The 18,547-nt window shown below is 37.7% G+C and overlaps 1 protein-coding gene across 1 annotated transcript; it reads left to right on the forward strand.

The window, feature by feature from the left end:
- Positions 1-15,216: 15,216 nt before the first annotated feature.
- Gpa2 (Glycoprotein hormone alpha 2) lies at positions 15,217-17,949 on the forward strand. The gene is made up of 3 exons (XM_090153046.1): positions 15,217-15,814; positions 15,919-16,094; positions 17,627-17,949. Exons 1-3 carry the CDS (start codon positions 15,682-15,684, stop codon positions 17,717-17,719), a joined length of 402 nt encoding a protein of 133 aa, XP_090009172.1. The 5' UTR covers positions 15,217-15,681; the 3' UTR covers positions 17,720-17,949.
- The last annotated feature ends 598 nt before the right edge of the window (positions 17,950-18,547 follow it).

The following is an 18,547-nucleotide window of genomic DNA, read 5'->3' on the forward strand; positions in this document are numbered from 1 at the left end:
GCAACACTACGTTAGCGTGTTTAAAGGCTAGCTGCGTTCTCCTTGCAGAATCTGAAGCTTATTAGTAAGTCATGGCTAATCCTCGAAGGGGAAGATATCCCAATAGATCTGGAAGCGTTAGTTATAATACTCTGAATTTTTCAACGGAATTAACCTCGCAAATCTCTACTGGGTTTCAAACTAGTAACTTTCAACAACAGTCACATTTCAGTCAAGCAGTTATCATACAACAATTTATTGGAAGTGGAGGTGCGCAACAGCAACATTTTAATCGAAGAAGAGCAGGTGGACAACAGCAACATTTTAATCAAGCAAGTGGACGTGGGCAACAGCAACATTTTAATCGAGGAAGTGGAGATCGGCAACAGCAACATTTTAATCAAGCAAGAGGAGGTGGGCAACAGCACAGGGCCGTCTTAAGGCATTAGCTAAATGGGCTATAGCCCAGGGCCCCCAGTCAGTTTTAGGGCCCCGGAAAGGCCTGCCAAACAGTCTCTACTCTAGGGATAACGGTTTAGTTTGTTAAATATTATTTATGCTAATTTAATATTACGTATATTTTAGTTACGTCTAAAGTAATTTGACTCATCGCCACATCGCGTATCCTACGGTACCAACAATTTCTAAAACCTAACAGAGTTACTGTCAGTAAAAATCTTATTTTCAGTAGGCCTATGTTATACTTTTGAAATTAAAAGTTTTGGTTTGATTATTGTGTAGTTGAATTTAGACAACGGACATAAAAAGGCTGACCACTGGGGATCAAAAAGGTCTTAAGAAATAATTTAGCCCAGGGCCCCAAAAGGTCTTAAGACGGGCCTGCAACAGCAGCATTTTAATCAAGCAAGAGGAGGTGGGCAACAGCAACATTTTAATCAAGCTAGAGGTGGGCAACAATTACAACAGTTTAATCAAGCAAAATGTGGTGAACAACAACAATACAAATCCACACGAGGTGGGCAACAACAACAGATGAATCAAGCAAGAGGAGGTGTTCAACAACAACAGAGGAATCAAGCAAGAGGTGGTGGGGAACAACAACAGAGGAATCAAGCAAGAGGTGGTGGGAATCAACAACAGATGAATCAAGCAAGAGGCGGTGGGCAAAAACAACAGTGGAATCAAGCAAGAGGTAGTGGGAATTAACAACAGTTTCCCCGAGCTATTCGTGGGAATCTACAGGTGGTACATCAATTAAGAGGAAGTGTGCAACTACAACAGTTTAATTCAAAAAAAGGGGGAGGACAACAACAAGCAAGAGGAGGTAGAAATCAACAAAAGCAATAACGGCTTTTTTGAATAAGCAATCTCGTAGGGGCCCGATCAATAGTTGATTTTATAAAAATAGAAAGTGGTCTTGCCCAACTTGTTAAAATGTTGCTCTTACGTCACAAGACAGTATATTTTGCGCACGAGCGATTTGCACGCGTGCTAAAAAAACCTATATTCCTCTGGCGACTGTAGCGCGCGCTAGTAGGCTTGTGAAAGTAAGAGACTGTGACTTAAGAGCAACATTTCAACAAGAAGGCCACGTTAGTTTATAAAAAGAACTATTTGTTTAGAACGAGTCCACAAAAGTGTAATTATCAGTAACATTTTTAATTCAGATATTAATAAAGAAATATTAATATAGTAACTAAGTATCCCATAAAAATCAATATTCAAATAAATAAATAAATAAATTACAAATTACTACAATAAGTAATTTAGTGTTTGAATTATTTGAGATATTTATTAACTCATAAAAAATATTAAATTATAAATTATTGATGTCCCACAATTAATCAATGAACAATTTACTGCAATAACGAAATTAACAATTTGTCATAAGAGTAATTTATTATTTTAAATATAAAATTTATTCAATTTCCGTAATTGAAAAATAAGTAATTTTGTAATTTACTATAGTTAGAAACTTAAAATTTTAATAAAAAAGGTACTTATTTACTGCACTAAATTTAGTAATTTTATATTATTAGTAATTTACCATATTACGAAGACAAATGAATAATTTGCGTAATATGATTAATTAATAATTGAATAATTTGCGTAATGTGATAAATTAATAATTGAATAATTTGCGTAATATGATAAATTAATAATTGAATAATTTGCGTAATATGATAAATTAATAATTTAATAATTTGCGTAATATGATAAATTATTAATTTAATAATTTGCGTAATATGATAAATTAATAATTTAATAATTTGCGTAATATGATAAATTAATAATTTAATAATTTGCGTAATATGATAAATTATTAATTTAATAATTTGCGTAATATGATAAATTAATAATTTAATAATTTGCGTAATATGATAAATTAATAATTTAATAATTTGCGTAATATGATAAATTAATGATTTAATAAATTAGGTAATTTGCAAAACAAACCTAACTTTTTACTTTTAAAAATTTTAAATTTAATAATTGCGAAAAAGGATTTATAGCCTAGTAATTATAGGAATTATGTAATTTGCAAAAATTAGTAAATTAGTAATTGGAAAAACGATTCTATAATTAATTAGGTTAATTATTTATTTGCATGTTTTGGAATTTGTTGTATTGTGTTTAGTTTCGCTAGACAGTATTTCCTAAATTAGTAAATTAGTAATTTACTTTAATACTGATTTTGTAGTCTATGGTATTATATCGTAGGTAGATGGCGATAGCATCTCCACAGAACGACGAAAAAACAAAAAATACACTAACTTTGACCAGTGCTACTAAGTTCCTCCGTTCCTCACTACGAGGCGTTATTTGTTGGTTTCAACTTCCTTCCCTCCCCAAGGCATACTTTCCCCTCTCCCCTCCCAACTTGTATTTCGCTCGTAACATTCATTACGAAATAGGTCCGATTGACACACTTTCGGTAATTATGTCACTTTTGGTGTTAATATAGTTTTGATTAGGAACGATCCTGGTTAGGATATTGTTGCAATACCAAGAATTAAATCACTTACCAAATTATTTTGGAGTTTTCTTTTTACATTGTTTCATTAAATATAAATGATGATAGCAGAAATAATTAATGTTTTAATTTGATCGCCCCAGGCATTTTTCTCAAAACCTGTATAACCTAGAAATGTTAAATTTTCAGGATGTACACTATCGGGGAAGGTCGTTGTTATTTGTAAATTTCAGAAAAAATGTGACATTTGTAGTAAAATTTTCAATGATCAAGTTGTAGAGCACACTCGAAAACCTTAAATGAAATTGGTTCAGTCGGAATAGGTCAATTTGTCACTGAGATATTAGGTCATGAACAATATCAAGTTGGAAGTAGGTGGCCTAAGCCTTTTCACAACTAATTTAAAAAGAAACCTTAAAGCAAGATTCCAGTATTAAAATCTTACAAACACCAAGAATTTCAGAGCATTGGAGAAGGAGTATTATATATTTTTAACATAAAAGTGGAACAATTGGAATGTGGATGGAAGGGGAATTGATTCATCAAGCAATTGCAAATTATTTGCAAATGATGCAAGATGCTGTTGTTTTTGGTTCCGTTCATAGGAGGGACCAATGGTTGCTTAATAAAATCACATTTTCGGAAAAAGAAATTGTATATTTTTTCTCTTACAACACTATAAGGCAGTTTCCGATTCATCAAAGTACATTGCCTCGTTAGAGGATTACATGTCAAATAATATTTTAGTTAAAAAATAAAAACAAATGCTCAACAACCCCCAGTTGCCGACTTAAGCATGCCCAACTTGACCGACCAAAGAAGTACCTCGAAGAAAATAAAATAAAATAATACAAAGATTAATACTATTTTTTACTTATTATTTATAAAATAGGCAAAGACACGCCGATTACGTCACGTACCTTTACCCAAATGATTCTTACGCAGTGGGGTTGTCTATTAAATTTTATTATTTACTATACCGATGAAATTGACGGAACTCTTCAAAATTTCGTTTTTGTAGCTTACTTATATTGCCCGGTCACATATTTGGTTTAAAAAATTCAAAGCGTTTAAAAGCGTTATCAACTCTCGGACTTCTATGCTGACCATACATCAAAAGATTTGACCAAACCCTGTAGAAAATTTCGGTAAAAATCCACAATCCAAGAATTTTATTCCCATAGAATTCAAAGAAAATCCAAGATTTTGGTTGAAAATTCTAAATTTAAAATTTCCCCATGACAGGAAGACAAATGTAAAATTTTAGATACGAAACATAACCGAAGAATCTCAGCAATCATCCATTCAATATCGTTACCATAATTCAATTAGGTTTCGAAAAACGAGGGAAGTTAGTCCACTAGTCGTAATAAATCAAAGGACTTTGTGTTGAGAAAGACGGTTCGAAAACCCTATTAAAGCAAACTGATATCTTTTCTTAATCTTCTACGCAGCGGATGCAATTTTCCCGTGATATCATAAACATTCAATCATTTGAACACCCCCGTAAAAGTCCGTCGTAGCTGTATGTACCGAGTGCCCGTATGCTCGTCAAGAAAATCTTTCTACGAGTAAAAGAAAAAACGCAACCAAGCTCTCTTCTTCTGAATGAGATTCTATATATAGCCAAAGAGAGAAGATGAAACGAAGAAAGGTTTCCTAAACTAAGCCCGCATCCAGAGATTACGCGTGTGGAAATAATTTTTAGAGACGTCAGGCTTACGCGGGCTTCGGATCTCGAGGAAGAAACTAGGAACTTCGGGGTCCGATGCCCGTTTGTATTTCGCTACTTCCAAAAACTAAAAAATACGACAAGCGAAAAGTTGCGTAGCTCTCATCCGCGGGGGTTTATACGTTAGCGTATTCTTCGCGCTTCGCCGATTTAACTGAATGAACTTAACTCGAGAAAAAACTAGCCCTTTTGACGTTCTTTTTCGAGCCAGAATCGAAAAGCGGAAGGTGGTAAAAATTGCCGGACTAATGTCCCTCAGGCTTTGGCGGTTAATCCAAAGGCGGGAAATTGAGGAACTGTCCCTAAACATAACGGAGATTGTATAAAAACGGCGTCCAATCTTAAGGTCATCTTATGATCTAGAGAGTACGGTTCATTTCCGATGGTCAGATAAATGAGGCGGGGAAGCATCGACTGCGGTTCTTTGACCAGCTTGTCCTTTCTTATCGAAGAGAGATATGCTAGAAAATGTCGCCTGGGTAAAATAAATGGATGAGGAACGGAGAAGATTAGGATTGGCTCCATCCTCCTTCCTAAGATAATATTCGGCTTAATCATAAAAATCTGTTGTTTTGATGGCGTACGCGTTAAGACGAGCCGCCTCCACAGCGCCCTCAATCGACAACTTTTGTAAATCTTTCATCTTGACCCTTACTAGAAACCCGACAACTTTGAGCCTACCAGAAAGAAACTTCTCGAAAGTAGCGCTGACCGTTAGAAGTTTATGAGAGGAAAATAAGACGCTTTTCATCCAATCTTACAGATATCATTTGCTAGGGATTCCTCGCTTCATTTTCCGAAACAGATCGGCATCAACCGCCTTTCTAAGATGGCAGAGTGGAGAGCTTCAAAGAAACGGCTCAAACAGTGTAAGAAAACGCCAAACAACTTCGCGAAGACGATAGGATACTCGAGGTTACGATCAATTTCGAGCTACACTTTCCCTCCGGTTGAATGGAAGATTTTGGTAACGCGGAGCGGTGCAGCGTAGTTCTGGGTGGCTTGGAGTGGCCGAAAGGTATTCGCGTAGTATCACGTTAAAGTGTCATGTTGGAGAGAGTGAAGGCGTTTGGGCACGGAAGGAGGGGAGGACGTATGGGAAGATTGGAGAATGTGATGATTATGAGACAAGTCTGTTTGTACTTGGCTTTCTGAATGGGCGAGAGCTAAAATACGGAAACGCGTAGGCGACGTGGAAAAAAGCGTATATATATATATATGACCAAAGAAATAAATCCACGCTGGATTTCATCCGCGCATCATAGAGGTCGCTACCACCTCGATTCGGGTTCGGGAATCCCTTCTGACAATATTCGGAAAAGCTAGGATTTTCGCAATCTCTCCGGTTCGATTTCCTCTCCCGCATCATCTTTCTCTTCGCCTCGTTACCAGTAGGTCAAATGCGGAAAAAACGGTGGCAAAGTAAACACTTTAGAAATATTCCGACTGAGTACATTACCCTCGAAGGACTCCGAAAAGAGCCACGGTTGACGGTGAAGGGATGGTTGTCGGAGGGTAAATTCTATACACTTCGCTGACTGTTATCGAAATCTTCTAGACTTGAAACGATACGACCGAAATGATCCTTTAGATGGAAACAACTGTAAAACAAACCTCTTTTCGATTGAAACAAAGGGCCACCGAAAGGAGCCCCTTTTTACCCAAATATAGAAAAATGGAATTTGGATTGTTATTTCTATCCCCTTTTTAGACAAATGAGAGAAAATACTTATTTTGGCTGGAGAGTGGGCACGTCTTTTCTTAGATTTCTCAAGGACGATTTCGGCCTCTCAAGCAGTTTATTTTTCCCATAATGCAACTCGTCCGGGAACTCCGTCTTTTCAAGGAAGTCGTAACAGGGTGGAGGAGATGCTAATCTCGGCCCTGCGTGCAGTCTCCCGGCATTCAATCCTACGCTACTTTAAAAATTATTTATCCTCCTCCATAAAAATAAGGATAAGTAAAGATGACCAACAAATGCGAAATAGCGCTTTATCGTATCTTCGACAATCTTCTATAAATTTAAATTCTTCTCAATCTGCCTAAAAGATTCTCATCATTGAAGGATCGAATCACCTTATTTTTGTTGGTCCGTCAAAGATTGCGAAAAAATCAGATAAAACCTGGCATTTCCATATTGAAGATATTTGACTTCGATAATTTTATTATACTGCGAATTCGCCGAAGTTAAATTTAGATTTTCCATTACTATCTTCGAAAGTTTAGCAATATTCAAAGTTCGAAAGTTTGCTATTGGCGTTTTAATTATTTAATTCACTGTATATTAGCATTTTTAAAGACACGGGTACGTTCATTAGCTACCGAAAAACACTCTTATAAATGTAATAAAAATACAGAGTATTCTGAACTCGGATTGGTAGCGGTTTCAATTCATATTTGGAACATATTAATTTCTAAATTATTTTTTTGGAAACTATCATTTAAAACGTGTGGTATTAATAGACAAGTTAAATGGCCACAACGGCGTTTGAAAAAAATTCGGCTTGGATTTAACACGTGGTAGCACAAACGACCAATCATATTCTGGAAACAAGCGTGTGAAGCTAGTTAAATTTAAACGCCGGTGTGTCCCTTTAAGCCAGCTCCAGATAAAGGTCAGAAAAATAGAACGGGGAAACTTGTAGGAGGTTCCGGCTGAACGCACAAAGGTACTCTCTTACAAGTTCCCGGTCCACGTTTTCGGGTGCTGGCTGGCTTAACCTCTATTATATTCATTAAAGTTTGCCCGGCATCGTATATTCTTATGAAACGGCCAACTTTTATTATACGCTTGAGAATTCAATAGTCTTTGGCTGACGTCTTTCTCTGTGACGTAAAAATGCTTATTTGACCTCAAAAGCTTATTTTAAAATTGAATTTATAATTAACATTAACTTTAATTTCGCGGCTTATAACCAGACGTTATTCTTCGTCACTGGATTAAATTTCTAGTGTTCTAATAATATCAGATTCGTATAGCGACTAGTACCTAGAGGTGTGTAAGAATTTATAGCCCGGTGTACCTAGTAACAGAGACCATACCACCGGAGGCCTATCATCATAGTGCCCTACGCCAGCGTCCCCCTAGCCCGGGCAGGTGACAAATCCAGCATGGGTAGCAGAACCCTACTACTGATGGTCTCACCTTTGACGCGAGCCACTCAACCCAGCAGAAGGTGCAGCAATGGGTGGACCAATCCCCACTTCGCACACAGCAGTGGGATTGAGAATGGATGCTATAGCAACTCCAGTCGACACCCTACCTACGGAGGTAAGGAGCCAAACCTTTTGGAGAGGACTCCTAAAGGGGAACGACGAGCACATAGCAGCCCGCATAACCCGGCACAGCTGGCACCGGAGATCCCGATGGGAGTCCAAAAGGCCGGGAGATGGGTCCGCCGTGCCCTCATACGGAGGCTTAGTACCTAGAGGTTCGTATTTCTAACGGTTAAGGAAAATCAGTATCCGCTTATCATACTGTTAAGTTATACAGATAACATAGCAGAGAAAACACGTTCGCCACCCCATTTATCTTCTCTGACCGGGTAAAATTTGAAAATGGTTACTGATAGCCTTTTTAATTTAAAAACCCTTTTTAGAATAGGGACATTTCAATGATATATCATGTCACCATGAAATGTCGATTTTGATGAAATTTTCAGGGCATGCTCATGTGTCTTAGAAACGGTGGTTGGAAAAATTTCAAGTCTAAAAAAATGTCTTTTTTTTGCATTAGAGAAAAAAATGTTATACACACATTTTTTACTTTTTCAAACTAGACAGTTTTGCTATAGTACCTGGAAAATCTCGAATGCCTGGAAAAGTCAGGGAATTTTAATTTTGATTTCAAATAGTTCCCAAAAATTGGAAAATTTTGGAATAAAATAAGGCAGGGAAAATTCACGGATATAGTTCCTAGGGAAAACCTGGAAAATGGTTGCAAATGGGAAATCTTTACTAAAATATAGGTTGAAAATTGACAAATTTTTTCCATACAATAAGTCATGTTAAATCTCCAGAAATGGCCAAGGAAAAACTGGAAAAGTCAAGGAATTTGAATTTAAGAAAAAACTGCGGCAACACTGTTAGACCATTTCATACACATTGAAAACTATTTAATTTTATTAACAAGACCAATGGTGTTATCATACTTAATGTAATCGGGCTGCTTAAAATGATGCTTGTTAAAGTAATTATATCCTTAATTTTGATCACTTTTGGATATCATAAGGATAGAACTTCAAAAGATCATGAGAATTGACTGTTCTTTTAGTGATAGACAGATCCTATGAAAATTGACATGTAAAGTAAGCAAAAATAATGATATTATCATTTTGGCTAGCGATCCTCCACATCAATATTTTTATGAATTTGTGTTTTATTTTTCTGTATATAGCTTTGTTTACCAAAAATTCCATTTCATAGTAAAGACATCGAATACCACCTTGGTTTAGTCGCATTTTTAATATAAATATTTTTTCGAATATAGGCTTGGCTTCGGTTTCGAAGAAATTGCGCTCTAGATCTGAGGAGCACTAATAAAGAGTTCGTCCTCAATTACATGACAACTTAACATCGTAAAGATGTCAGTCCTGGCATAAACTTACATCCGTTTATAAGCCCGCGCCGAGGTATTAAATCTAGCAACGAGCCCCGCGCGCTCCAAAAATATTTCATTCCGAAATAGCGTTTGAGAAATATGACGTCTGTCCATTACGAGATGCGTCGCTATTTCTCCTAGTGGCGTTTTAAAAAGGTCACACGGACACTTTTAAAAGTCGGGGGACAGTTTTCGCTGGAAAAGATCGGAAAGACAAGAGTGCCTCATTAAATATCAAGGCATTCCAGTTTATCACGGACGATGAATTAAAGTCGATTACGCGGAAGAGCGCCGCGGAAGGAGAAATCAATATTGCCAAAATTCCCATTTCAAACTCGCTTTACCTCTGTCATTTCGCAAACTCGAGATTATAATAAACCGATAAAAATAAGATTAAAAAATAATTGATTTCTGATAATAACCCATCCAAAGCTTTCTAAATATAACTTCGACGTAGTTTATTTAAAAACTCGCCACCACCGTCGACTCTACCCTTCTCTCGCCTTAAACGGAGCTACACTCCGTCTTAAAAAAATAAGACAATGCAAATTAGGCGCACGTGTATATTTCTGTCGTCTCGAATTTGAATAAAGCGAGTGTGGAGTGTAGAGGGGGGTAATTGGAAGGCGGCGGTTAAAGTGGCAACACGATAATACGATACGATGAGAAGAATATGATCATCGATTATCTATTAATCGGTGTTGGTCGCTCGCTAGCTTAATCACCGCGAGTTTCCGCCCACGGACGAGCAACTGGCCGGACAATCAAGCTGCCAAACCGAGCTTTGTAGCGCCACTGGTCTCCCGAGGAATGGTACGGCTCGATTTAATTGGGCATGCGATGAACATCTATGGGCGTTGATGGTCAATTCATATCCCCCATTATCAAACCCGTCGCCAGCTTGAATGATTACTATTGACCCATTTTAACAAGGTCATTTCCCCCCCCCCTCAAGCGCGATACTTCGACGGTTTCAAAGTAGAAATATCGTTTAATTTTAATAAACGAGCTAAAAGTAGTAATTTTGTAGGAATTTTGGCAGAATAGGCCAAAACGCCTGTAGAAGTGTCCCATACGCGGCACACCGTGTTCGGGGAGAAGAGAAATACCAGGGGTCATCGATAACGTTTCCCAAATTTTCCGAATATGTAAATTGAGAGAAATTAATTTCGTGATTTACTACTTACACCGAGCCAATCTAGTGGGACTTGGGACTTCGGAATAGGTTGAAACTAAACAAAACAGAATGGGTTAAACCCAACACACATAGATAGTAGTACATTAAACGTGAGAGCTTCGCGTATATTACGAATTTGGGACACGCCTAGGCCAATTCTAACCCAGAAAAATAGCGAAAAACGAGAGGGAAAGTAATTTTTACGGCGGACTCATATTCCTATTTTACGGGGTCATTTTATATATCCGCAAATTTCCTGTTAACCTTTTTTTCTTTCGTGGAAACAATCGCGAAGAGGGCACGGATCCCAGGTAATACCGACAGCTTTTTACCGCGAGGTTACGTAACCAAACTGTAGCCCCTGGCAGTCGCGTCTAAGGGCGTAGAGTAAGGTGAAGGTTGCGTTACTTACGGAGGAGACCATTTACGCGAACCCTTGGCAATGGGGAGAGTAGAGGCTGGAACACATAATCCCAATGGAAATGAAGGGACTTAACATTACACGACACGCGACTGAGGGATGTGGTTGGCTTGGCGGAAACGCGGGGGAAAACTCCACCAAGTATGAATAGTCAGAAAAACCGAGTGCACTCGTGTAATACGTTTCTGGTGAGGACAGATAAACAGACGCAAACGAGACAAAAAAGAAAAAGCAATTCGTCGTTTCTCATTACAACGAAACCCCTTCGCCTGCGCCATGTTAATTGCTCCTAAAGAGACGCGACAAACATAAACAATGAGAAGAAAGCTCTTAAATGCTTCTTCGCAAATTCGTTTCGCGGTATTAATTCACCGCATATTCTAAACAAGTCAACATCCTTCATTTTCCTATTCTTAAAGGCCTAGGTTTTCTTCTGCCTGCCCCCCTTTAAATTAGGCCAATATGTTCAGCGGTTGGCCTACCGCCAGGGTATTTATGCTCCACTAAGTTAATTTAAAGGGGGACAGGCAGAAAAAACCTAGGCCTTTAAATTCTAAAATAAATTGGTCCATCAGGGTTCTTCTTCTAATCACAAAATCACGAGATATTCTATCAGATTTTTGATAGATACCAAAGCTACTATTAGCATAGTCCAATATTATTCTTATGCTAGATACAAAAGGTTCCATTGGCATAGTTCAATAGGTAATGTATGATATTTATGCCAGATGCTAAAGGTTCCAATTGCTCAGGCCAAAGGGTAATCTATGATATTTATGCCAGATGCTAAAGGTTCCAATTGCTCAGGCCAAAGGGTAATCTATGATAGTTATGCCAAATGCAAAAGGTTCCATTGGCATAGTCCTATAGGTAATCTATGATTCTTATGCAAGATTCAAAAGCTTCCATTGGCATAGTCCAATAGATAATCTATGATATTTATGCCAGATACAAAAGGTCCAATTTGCATAGTATAATAGCTAATCTATGATAGATATGCCAGATACAAAAGGTTCCATTGGCATAGTATAATAGGTAATCTATGATATTTATGCCAGATACAAAAGGTTAAATTGGCATAGTAAAGTAGGTAATCTATGATATTTATGCCAGATACAAAAGGTTCAATTGGCCTAGTCCAATAGGTAATATATGATATTTATGCCAGATACAAAAGGTTCCATTGGCATAGTAAAATAGGTAATCTATGATATTTATGCCAGATACAAAAGGTTCAATTGGCCTAGTCCAATAGGTAATATATGATATTTATGCCAGATACAAAAGGTTCAATTGGCATAGTCCTATAGGTAATCTATGATTCTTATGCAAGATTCAAAAGCTTCCATTGGCATAGTCCAATAGATAATCTATGATATTTATGCCAGATACAAAAGGTCCAATTTGCATAGTATAATAGCTAATCTATGATAGATATGCCAGATACAAAAGGTTCAATTGGCATAGTATAATAGGTAATCTATGATATTTATGCCAGATACAAAAGGTTAAATTGTCATAGTAAAGTAGGTAATCTATGATATTTATGCCAGATACAAAAGGTTCAATTGGCCTAGTCCAATAGGTAATATATGATATTTATGCCAGATACAAAAGGTTCCATTGGCATAGTAAAATAGGTAATCTATGATATTTATGCCAGATACAAAAGGTTCCAATGGCTCAGGCCAAAGGGTAATTTATGATAGTTATGCCAGATGCAAAAGGTTCAATTGGCATAGTCCTATAGGTAATCTATGATTCTTATGCAAGATTCAAAAGCTTCCATTGGCATAGTCCAATAGATAATCTATGATATTTATGCCAGATACAAAAGGTCCAATTTGCATAGTATAATAGCTAATCTATGATAGATATGCCAGATACAAAAGGTTCCATTGGCATAGTATAATAGGTAATCTATGATATTTATGCCAGATACAAAAGGTTAAATTGGCATAGTAAAGTAGGTAATCTATGATATTTATGCCAGATACAAAAGGTTCAATTGGCCTAGTCCAATAGGTAATATATGATATTTATGCCAGATACAAAAGGTTCAATTGGCATAGTCCAATAGGTAATGTATGATATTTATGCCAGATGCTAAAGGTTCCAATGGCTCAGGCCAAAGGGTAATCTATGATAGTTATGCCAGATGCAAAAGGTTCCATTGGCATAGTCCAATAGGCAATCTATGATATTTATGCAAGATACAAAAGGTTCAATTGGCATAGTCCAATTGGTAATGTATGATATTTATGCCAGATGCTAAAGGTTCCAATGGCTCAGGCCAAAGGGTAATCTATGATAGTTATGCCAGATGCAAAAGGTTCAATTGGCATAGTCCTATAGGTAATCTATGATTCTTATTCAATATTCAAAAGCTTCCATTGGCATAGTCCAATAGATAATCTATGATATTTATGCCAGATACAAAAGGTCCAATTTGCATAGTATAATAGCTAATTTATGATAGATATGCCAGATACAAAAGGTTCCATTCGAGGGGTCGGACACTTGCCATTATTTTGTACGGGATTTCGGGATTTCGTAGAGATTTTGGCGATTTTATCATTACTTTTTGAAGTGATTTTGGGATTTCAATGTTAATTTACCATAGAGAGAGTTAAAAGATTTTGCGATTTTAGACAAAGTGTACGGGATTTTGGTAAATGTCCGACCCCTCGGTTCCATTGGCAGAGTATAATAGGTAATCTATGATATTTATGCCAGATACAAAAGGTTAAATTGGCACAGTAAAATAGGTAATCTATGATATTTATGCCAGATACAAAAGGTTCAATTGGCCTAGTCCAATAGGTAATATATGATATTTATGCCAGATACAAAAGGTTCAATTGGCATAGTCCAATAGGTAATGTATGATATTTATGCCAGATGCTAAAGGTTCCAATGGCTCAGGCCAAACGGTAATCTATGATAGTTATGCCAGATGCAAAAGGCTCAATTGACATAGTCCAATAGGTAATCTATGATATTTATTCCAGATGCTAAAGGTTCCATCGGCATAGTCCAATAGGTAATCTATGATAGTAATGCCAGATGCAAAAAAGTTCCATTGGCATAGTCCAATAGATAATCTATGATATTTATGCCAGATAAAAAAGGCTTAATTGACATAGTCCAATAGATAATCTATGATATTTATGCCAGATACAAAAGGTTCCAATGGCTCAGGCCAAAGGGTAATCTATGATAGTTATGCCAGATACCAAAGGTTCCATGTGCATAGTATAATAGGTAATCTATGATAGATATGCCAGATACAAAAGGTTCCATTGGCATAGTATTATAGGTAATCTATGATAGTTATGCCAGATACAAAAGGTCCAATTTGCATAGTATAATAGGTAATCTATGATAGTTATGCCAGATGCAAAAAGTTCCATTGGCATAGTATTATAGGTAATCTATGATAGTTATGCCAGATACAAAAGGTCCAATTTGCATAGTATAATAGGTAATCTATGATAGTTATGCCAGATGCAAAAGGTTCCATTGGCATAGTCCAATAGGTAATCTATGATTCTTATGCAAGATTCAAATGCTTCCATTGGCATATTCCAATAGATAATCTATGATAGTTATGCCAGATGCAAAAGCGTCCTTTAGCATAGTCCAATAGGTAATCTATGATATTTATGCTCGATGCAAAAGCTTCTACTGTCATAGTCAAAAAGGCAAGAATTTAGTGTAACAGACATTCTAATAATTAAGAGAGGCGCCTTTCGAGTAATTTATTTAATAATTAAGCGGGGAACGGTTGCGTAATGGAATAAATAATGTAAGAACGACCACCCCGAAATCTGACACGCCGCCTTCTCCGAGATCCGTAACCAGGGAAATAAATGAAAACTAAATTATGGAAGAGTCTCATAAGGAAAACAGCGCTCTCGCAATAAACCTATTCCCCTTGACTAAATTCCTATCTATAACGGAGTGCTCCGCTGTACGGCATGACATCCGATGATTATGAAAGCGAGCCCCGTAAAGAAGGGGGCTGGCTTGGGATGGTGTCCGAAATGACCAACAGGTGTTGGTAGGTGAAATATATCGGAATCACGCTCAAACTCTCCGCGCGGAGTAGGTTCTCGGGGAGAGACTCGCGCGTTAGTCCCGTCGTCATGGCAACGTCGTAATCCTCCGCACCCTGACCCTCCTTCATCCTGTCGGAGGACGAAAGCAGAAATGTTGTAGGCGGAGACCGGAAGTCGAAGGGTGGAGGGGGGTTTAAGAGTGGGGGGGAGCTTGGGGGGTTGGAAAGAGGGGGAAAGCACGCACGCGCTCATATAGCGGCGCGGCGCTCGAGATTCAGACGGGACGAGCGTAGTTTCTTGACCAAGTTGTTGGAGCGCCCAAAAACGTCCACCGTAGCCCCGATTGAAGCGTTTGATCGCGAAATTCTCTCTTTCCTCTCGACAGAGTCGTTTTGACGATATTCCCGATCAAAACAATAGGGAAAATTATTCAGTCAGACGGAAACATGCTACACGTCGCGAACAGAATAGATTTTAAGCCATTGATTGCCGTTCGGTAAATGGTCGAACGGACGCGTTAATTTCGCCACAATAGCCCGCCCCAACTCATTCATAGATCGAATTAGAGGGATCCTCCAGCTACGATATCATATACTACTATAGCGTAGCCGTGGAAAGACGCACGCACACCGTATCTCTCTCTCTCTCTCTCTCTCTCGCTCTCTCCATTCAAAATTTCTGTGGCGTTAAACGACAATCATTTGATTCTGGAAATTCTCAAAACTCGCTCGTTATTTGCCGACTATCTGCAGAAGTGCCACGGACTGCGCCTAACGATGACATACTCCAAGAGCCTCAATGTGACGGCGGCCCTCTTTCTACTAATCTCTTCTATCATTTGCGTCTTGGCCCAACAAAGGGGACTCGGAGGATTGGCCTCCTGGGAAAAACCCGGATGCCACAAAGTCGGTAAGTCCGGACACAATTTAGAAATTTACCACGCGAGGGATGAAATACTAATATTTCAATTTTGTGACATTTTCTTTCGATTCGCTTTCGTCCGACGGGCGTAGGTCACACGCGACGGATCAGCATCCCGGGCTGCGTCGAATTTGACATGACGACGAACGCTTGCCGGGGCTTCTGCGTCTCCTTCTCGGTACCGTCGTCCGAGGACACCCTAAGGAGCAACCGAGCCCAAGCCGTCACCAGCATCGGCCAATGCTGCAATATCATGGAGACCGAAGACGTAAGAATGATTTTATCCGGTTCAGTTTATTTTCGAGGTTTCTCCGCTTTCAATGCCTCCTCCAACTGCGAAATTAAAATAACCCCAAACACAGTCGGCCAATGACGTTCCCTAAGTACGCGTAATTAACCACTAATGTCCTTTGGTGCACTGGGAAGGTTTCGCGATATTACCCGAAATTATAAATAAAAATCCTATACTCCCTTATTACGAAACGAATTAATTACTTTCCATTAGATATTTTATCTAGGTTCGATTTATCACAAATCAATAGAGAATAGCGATTACTGATTAGTTGACGCCATAGTGCGTCAGTCAAAAATTCCCCCAATCAATGGCCGTAAAAGTTTCCCAAGTCCGTCGATTGGACGACGAGGTCTCATTGATGCCATAAGTGATCTCGGCCACCCCCCCTTTAAATTTGATAGTAGGTTTTAGCCTCGACGGAAATAAAATACAAATGAAGACTGCGTCAGACGTATGATACGTTATGACGTCAGTAAGCACCGAAATGCTTATTATCAAATGACGGAGGACTAATACAATGACGTCATATACTAGCTCCCCTTACATTAGCCAATGATGGTGGTATCGCCATTTTAATCAGCCGAAGAGCATTTTAATTAAAGCCTTAATTGAGTTACGTATGAAAAGGTCAGCTCATTTTATACCAACTAAACTAATTACAAGACGCCTGTAGCATCAACCAAAACATTCAACCCGAGGCCCGATGAGAGATAGAGGAAGCCGCTACAAATTACAGGGGGCCCTCGCTGTCCGGGCCCGGGTTTAAGTCCATCGCCAGTACCAATATCCCCAGTAATGATAGCTCTCTCAAAATTACTGTTTTCCCGCGGCCCGGCCCATTTTCGGCGGCTCCGTTCAACCCTCTATATTCCCGTTACAAAGTCACATTTATTTTCATTGTACGGCCACAAGAAACTTCCTGATTACTTGTCCTTTAGAAAGACTAACCATCCTCATAAACATTATATAACGAAAATATTCATTTATCTTCGGGCTTCAAAATAGCAATTTCAAAGAGGAGAAAGCGTTTAATAACACATCATCTTTTTTTACTGAACCTAAAAAGAACAAAGCACCTATTATCAAAGTTTCGCGATAAATTTCAAAACAGAAACTATCGTTACAGTTAAGCCTTTTTCACTCATTAGGTAGTGTTCGATGACGATGTATGAAAAATGATACTATACACAGAAAACCCTTTAATAAAAAAACTACATTTTCTATCGTAAACAGTTTATTTGATTAAAGTTTGGTATTATTAGCGAGTTACGAAATACAGCTTAGCGTATACGGTTCAAATTACTTAAAAGTAGTTAAAAACTAACCGCAAAAATTTCAGAAAAATAGATAAATTTTCCAATTTTCCAAATTGAAAATGATCTCATCGGAAAAAGAGCAAAGAAATACAGCAGACCCGTTTTGCTAATTCAATTTATAAAATAAGGCCAATTTTTAATCTCGATCGCTCTTAAAAATTGTCTTATTTTCTTGGTTTTTCGACATAGGTAAAAGTTCGAGTCATGTGTTTGGACGGACCTAGGGATCTGCTTTTCAAATCGGCCAAGACATGTTCTTGTTTCCATTGCAAAAAAGACTGAAGTTCGTCGATACTCGCGGACGTATGGAGGAACAAAATCGCCCGGAAAATGCTAATTTAAAGAAAACGTCAATAAAAATAAAAATATGCCGAAAATAAGATGGGTTTAAATTTCGAAAAAACCGTGTAATTGAATTAACCGTATAAATTTGAAAAAAGGAAAAAGAAAATATGAACTGGCAAAAAAATGGATATCAATTTAAAAACTGTAGTAATTTTTTGTGGATAAAAGTGGAGATGAAGAAATAAATTCATTTTTTTTCCCTTTTTGTTAGATGAAAGTGTGAATTTTTATTTCCTTCCTGATATTAGTGTTGCGAAGCGGGGGAGAGCTTTAATACCCGCTTCTCTGGCGTCGATGTTATTCATGAAGGGGATGTTTTTGAACATTTTTACACCGCTCTCTCGCCGCTAAAAAAAATTCCAACTGCTTCATAAGTCTAGGATTTATGTAAAAGAGTGGCCTAGGCTTTTAAAACACTTTCTCGGATTTAAAATTCATCTCTGCAAATTTATAGTAGTTTTTCTAACTAAGCCTCGAAAGTCTTAAATTATTCCGTGTTTAAGCGGATAAGTTTGCGGTTTTAAAACCTCACGATAAAATATAATAGTTTCATATTGAACGTAATTACAATGATAATCTCGTCTAACTCCACCCAACCGAGCAGTATATTATCGTTAAAGTTAATAAAAATCACCTATGTACTAAAATGCAGTTAAATTAAGCGAAAAGGTAGAAACTTCCACAGTAAAAAGGGGCAAAATAGCTAAACCTTTACAAATTTAAAGTTATGATAAAACTTACGAAATAAAATTATGACGTGAAAAT

Source organism: Leiobunum rupestre, chromosome 7 (assembly GCF_980474605.1).
Source record: "Leiobunum rupestre chromosome 7, qqLeiRupe1.1.hap1, whole genome shotgun sequence".
In the NCBI taxonomy this organism is placed as follows: Eukaryota; Metazoa; Arthropoda; class Arachnida; order Opiliones; family Sclerosomatidae; genus Leiobunum; species Leiobunum rupestre.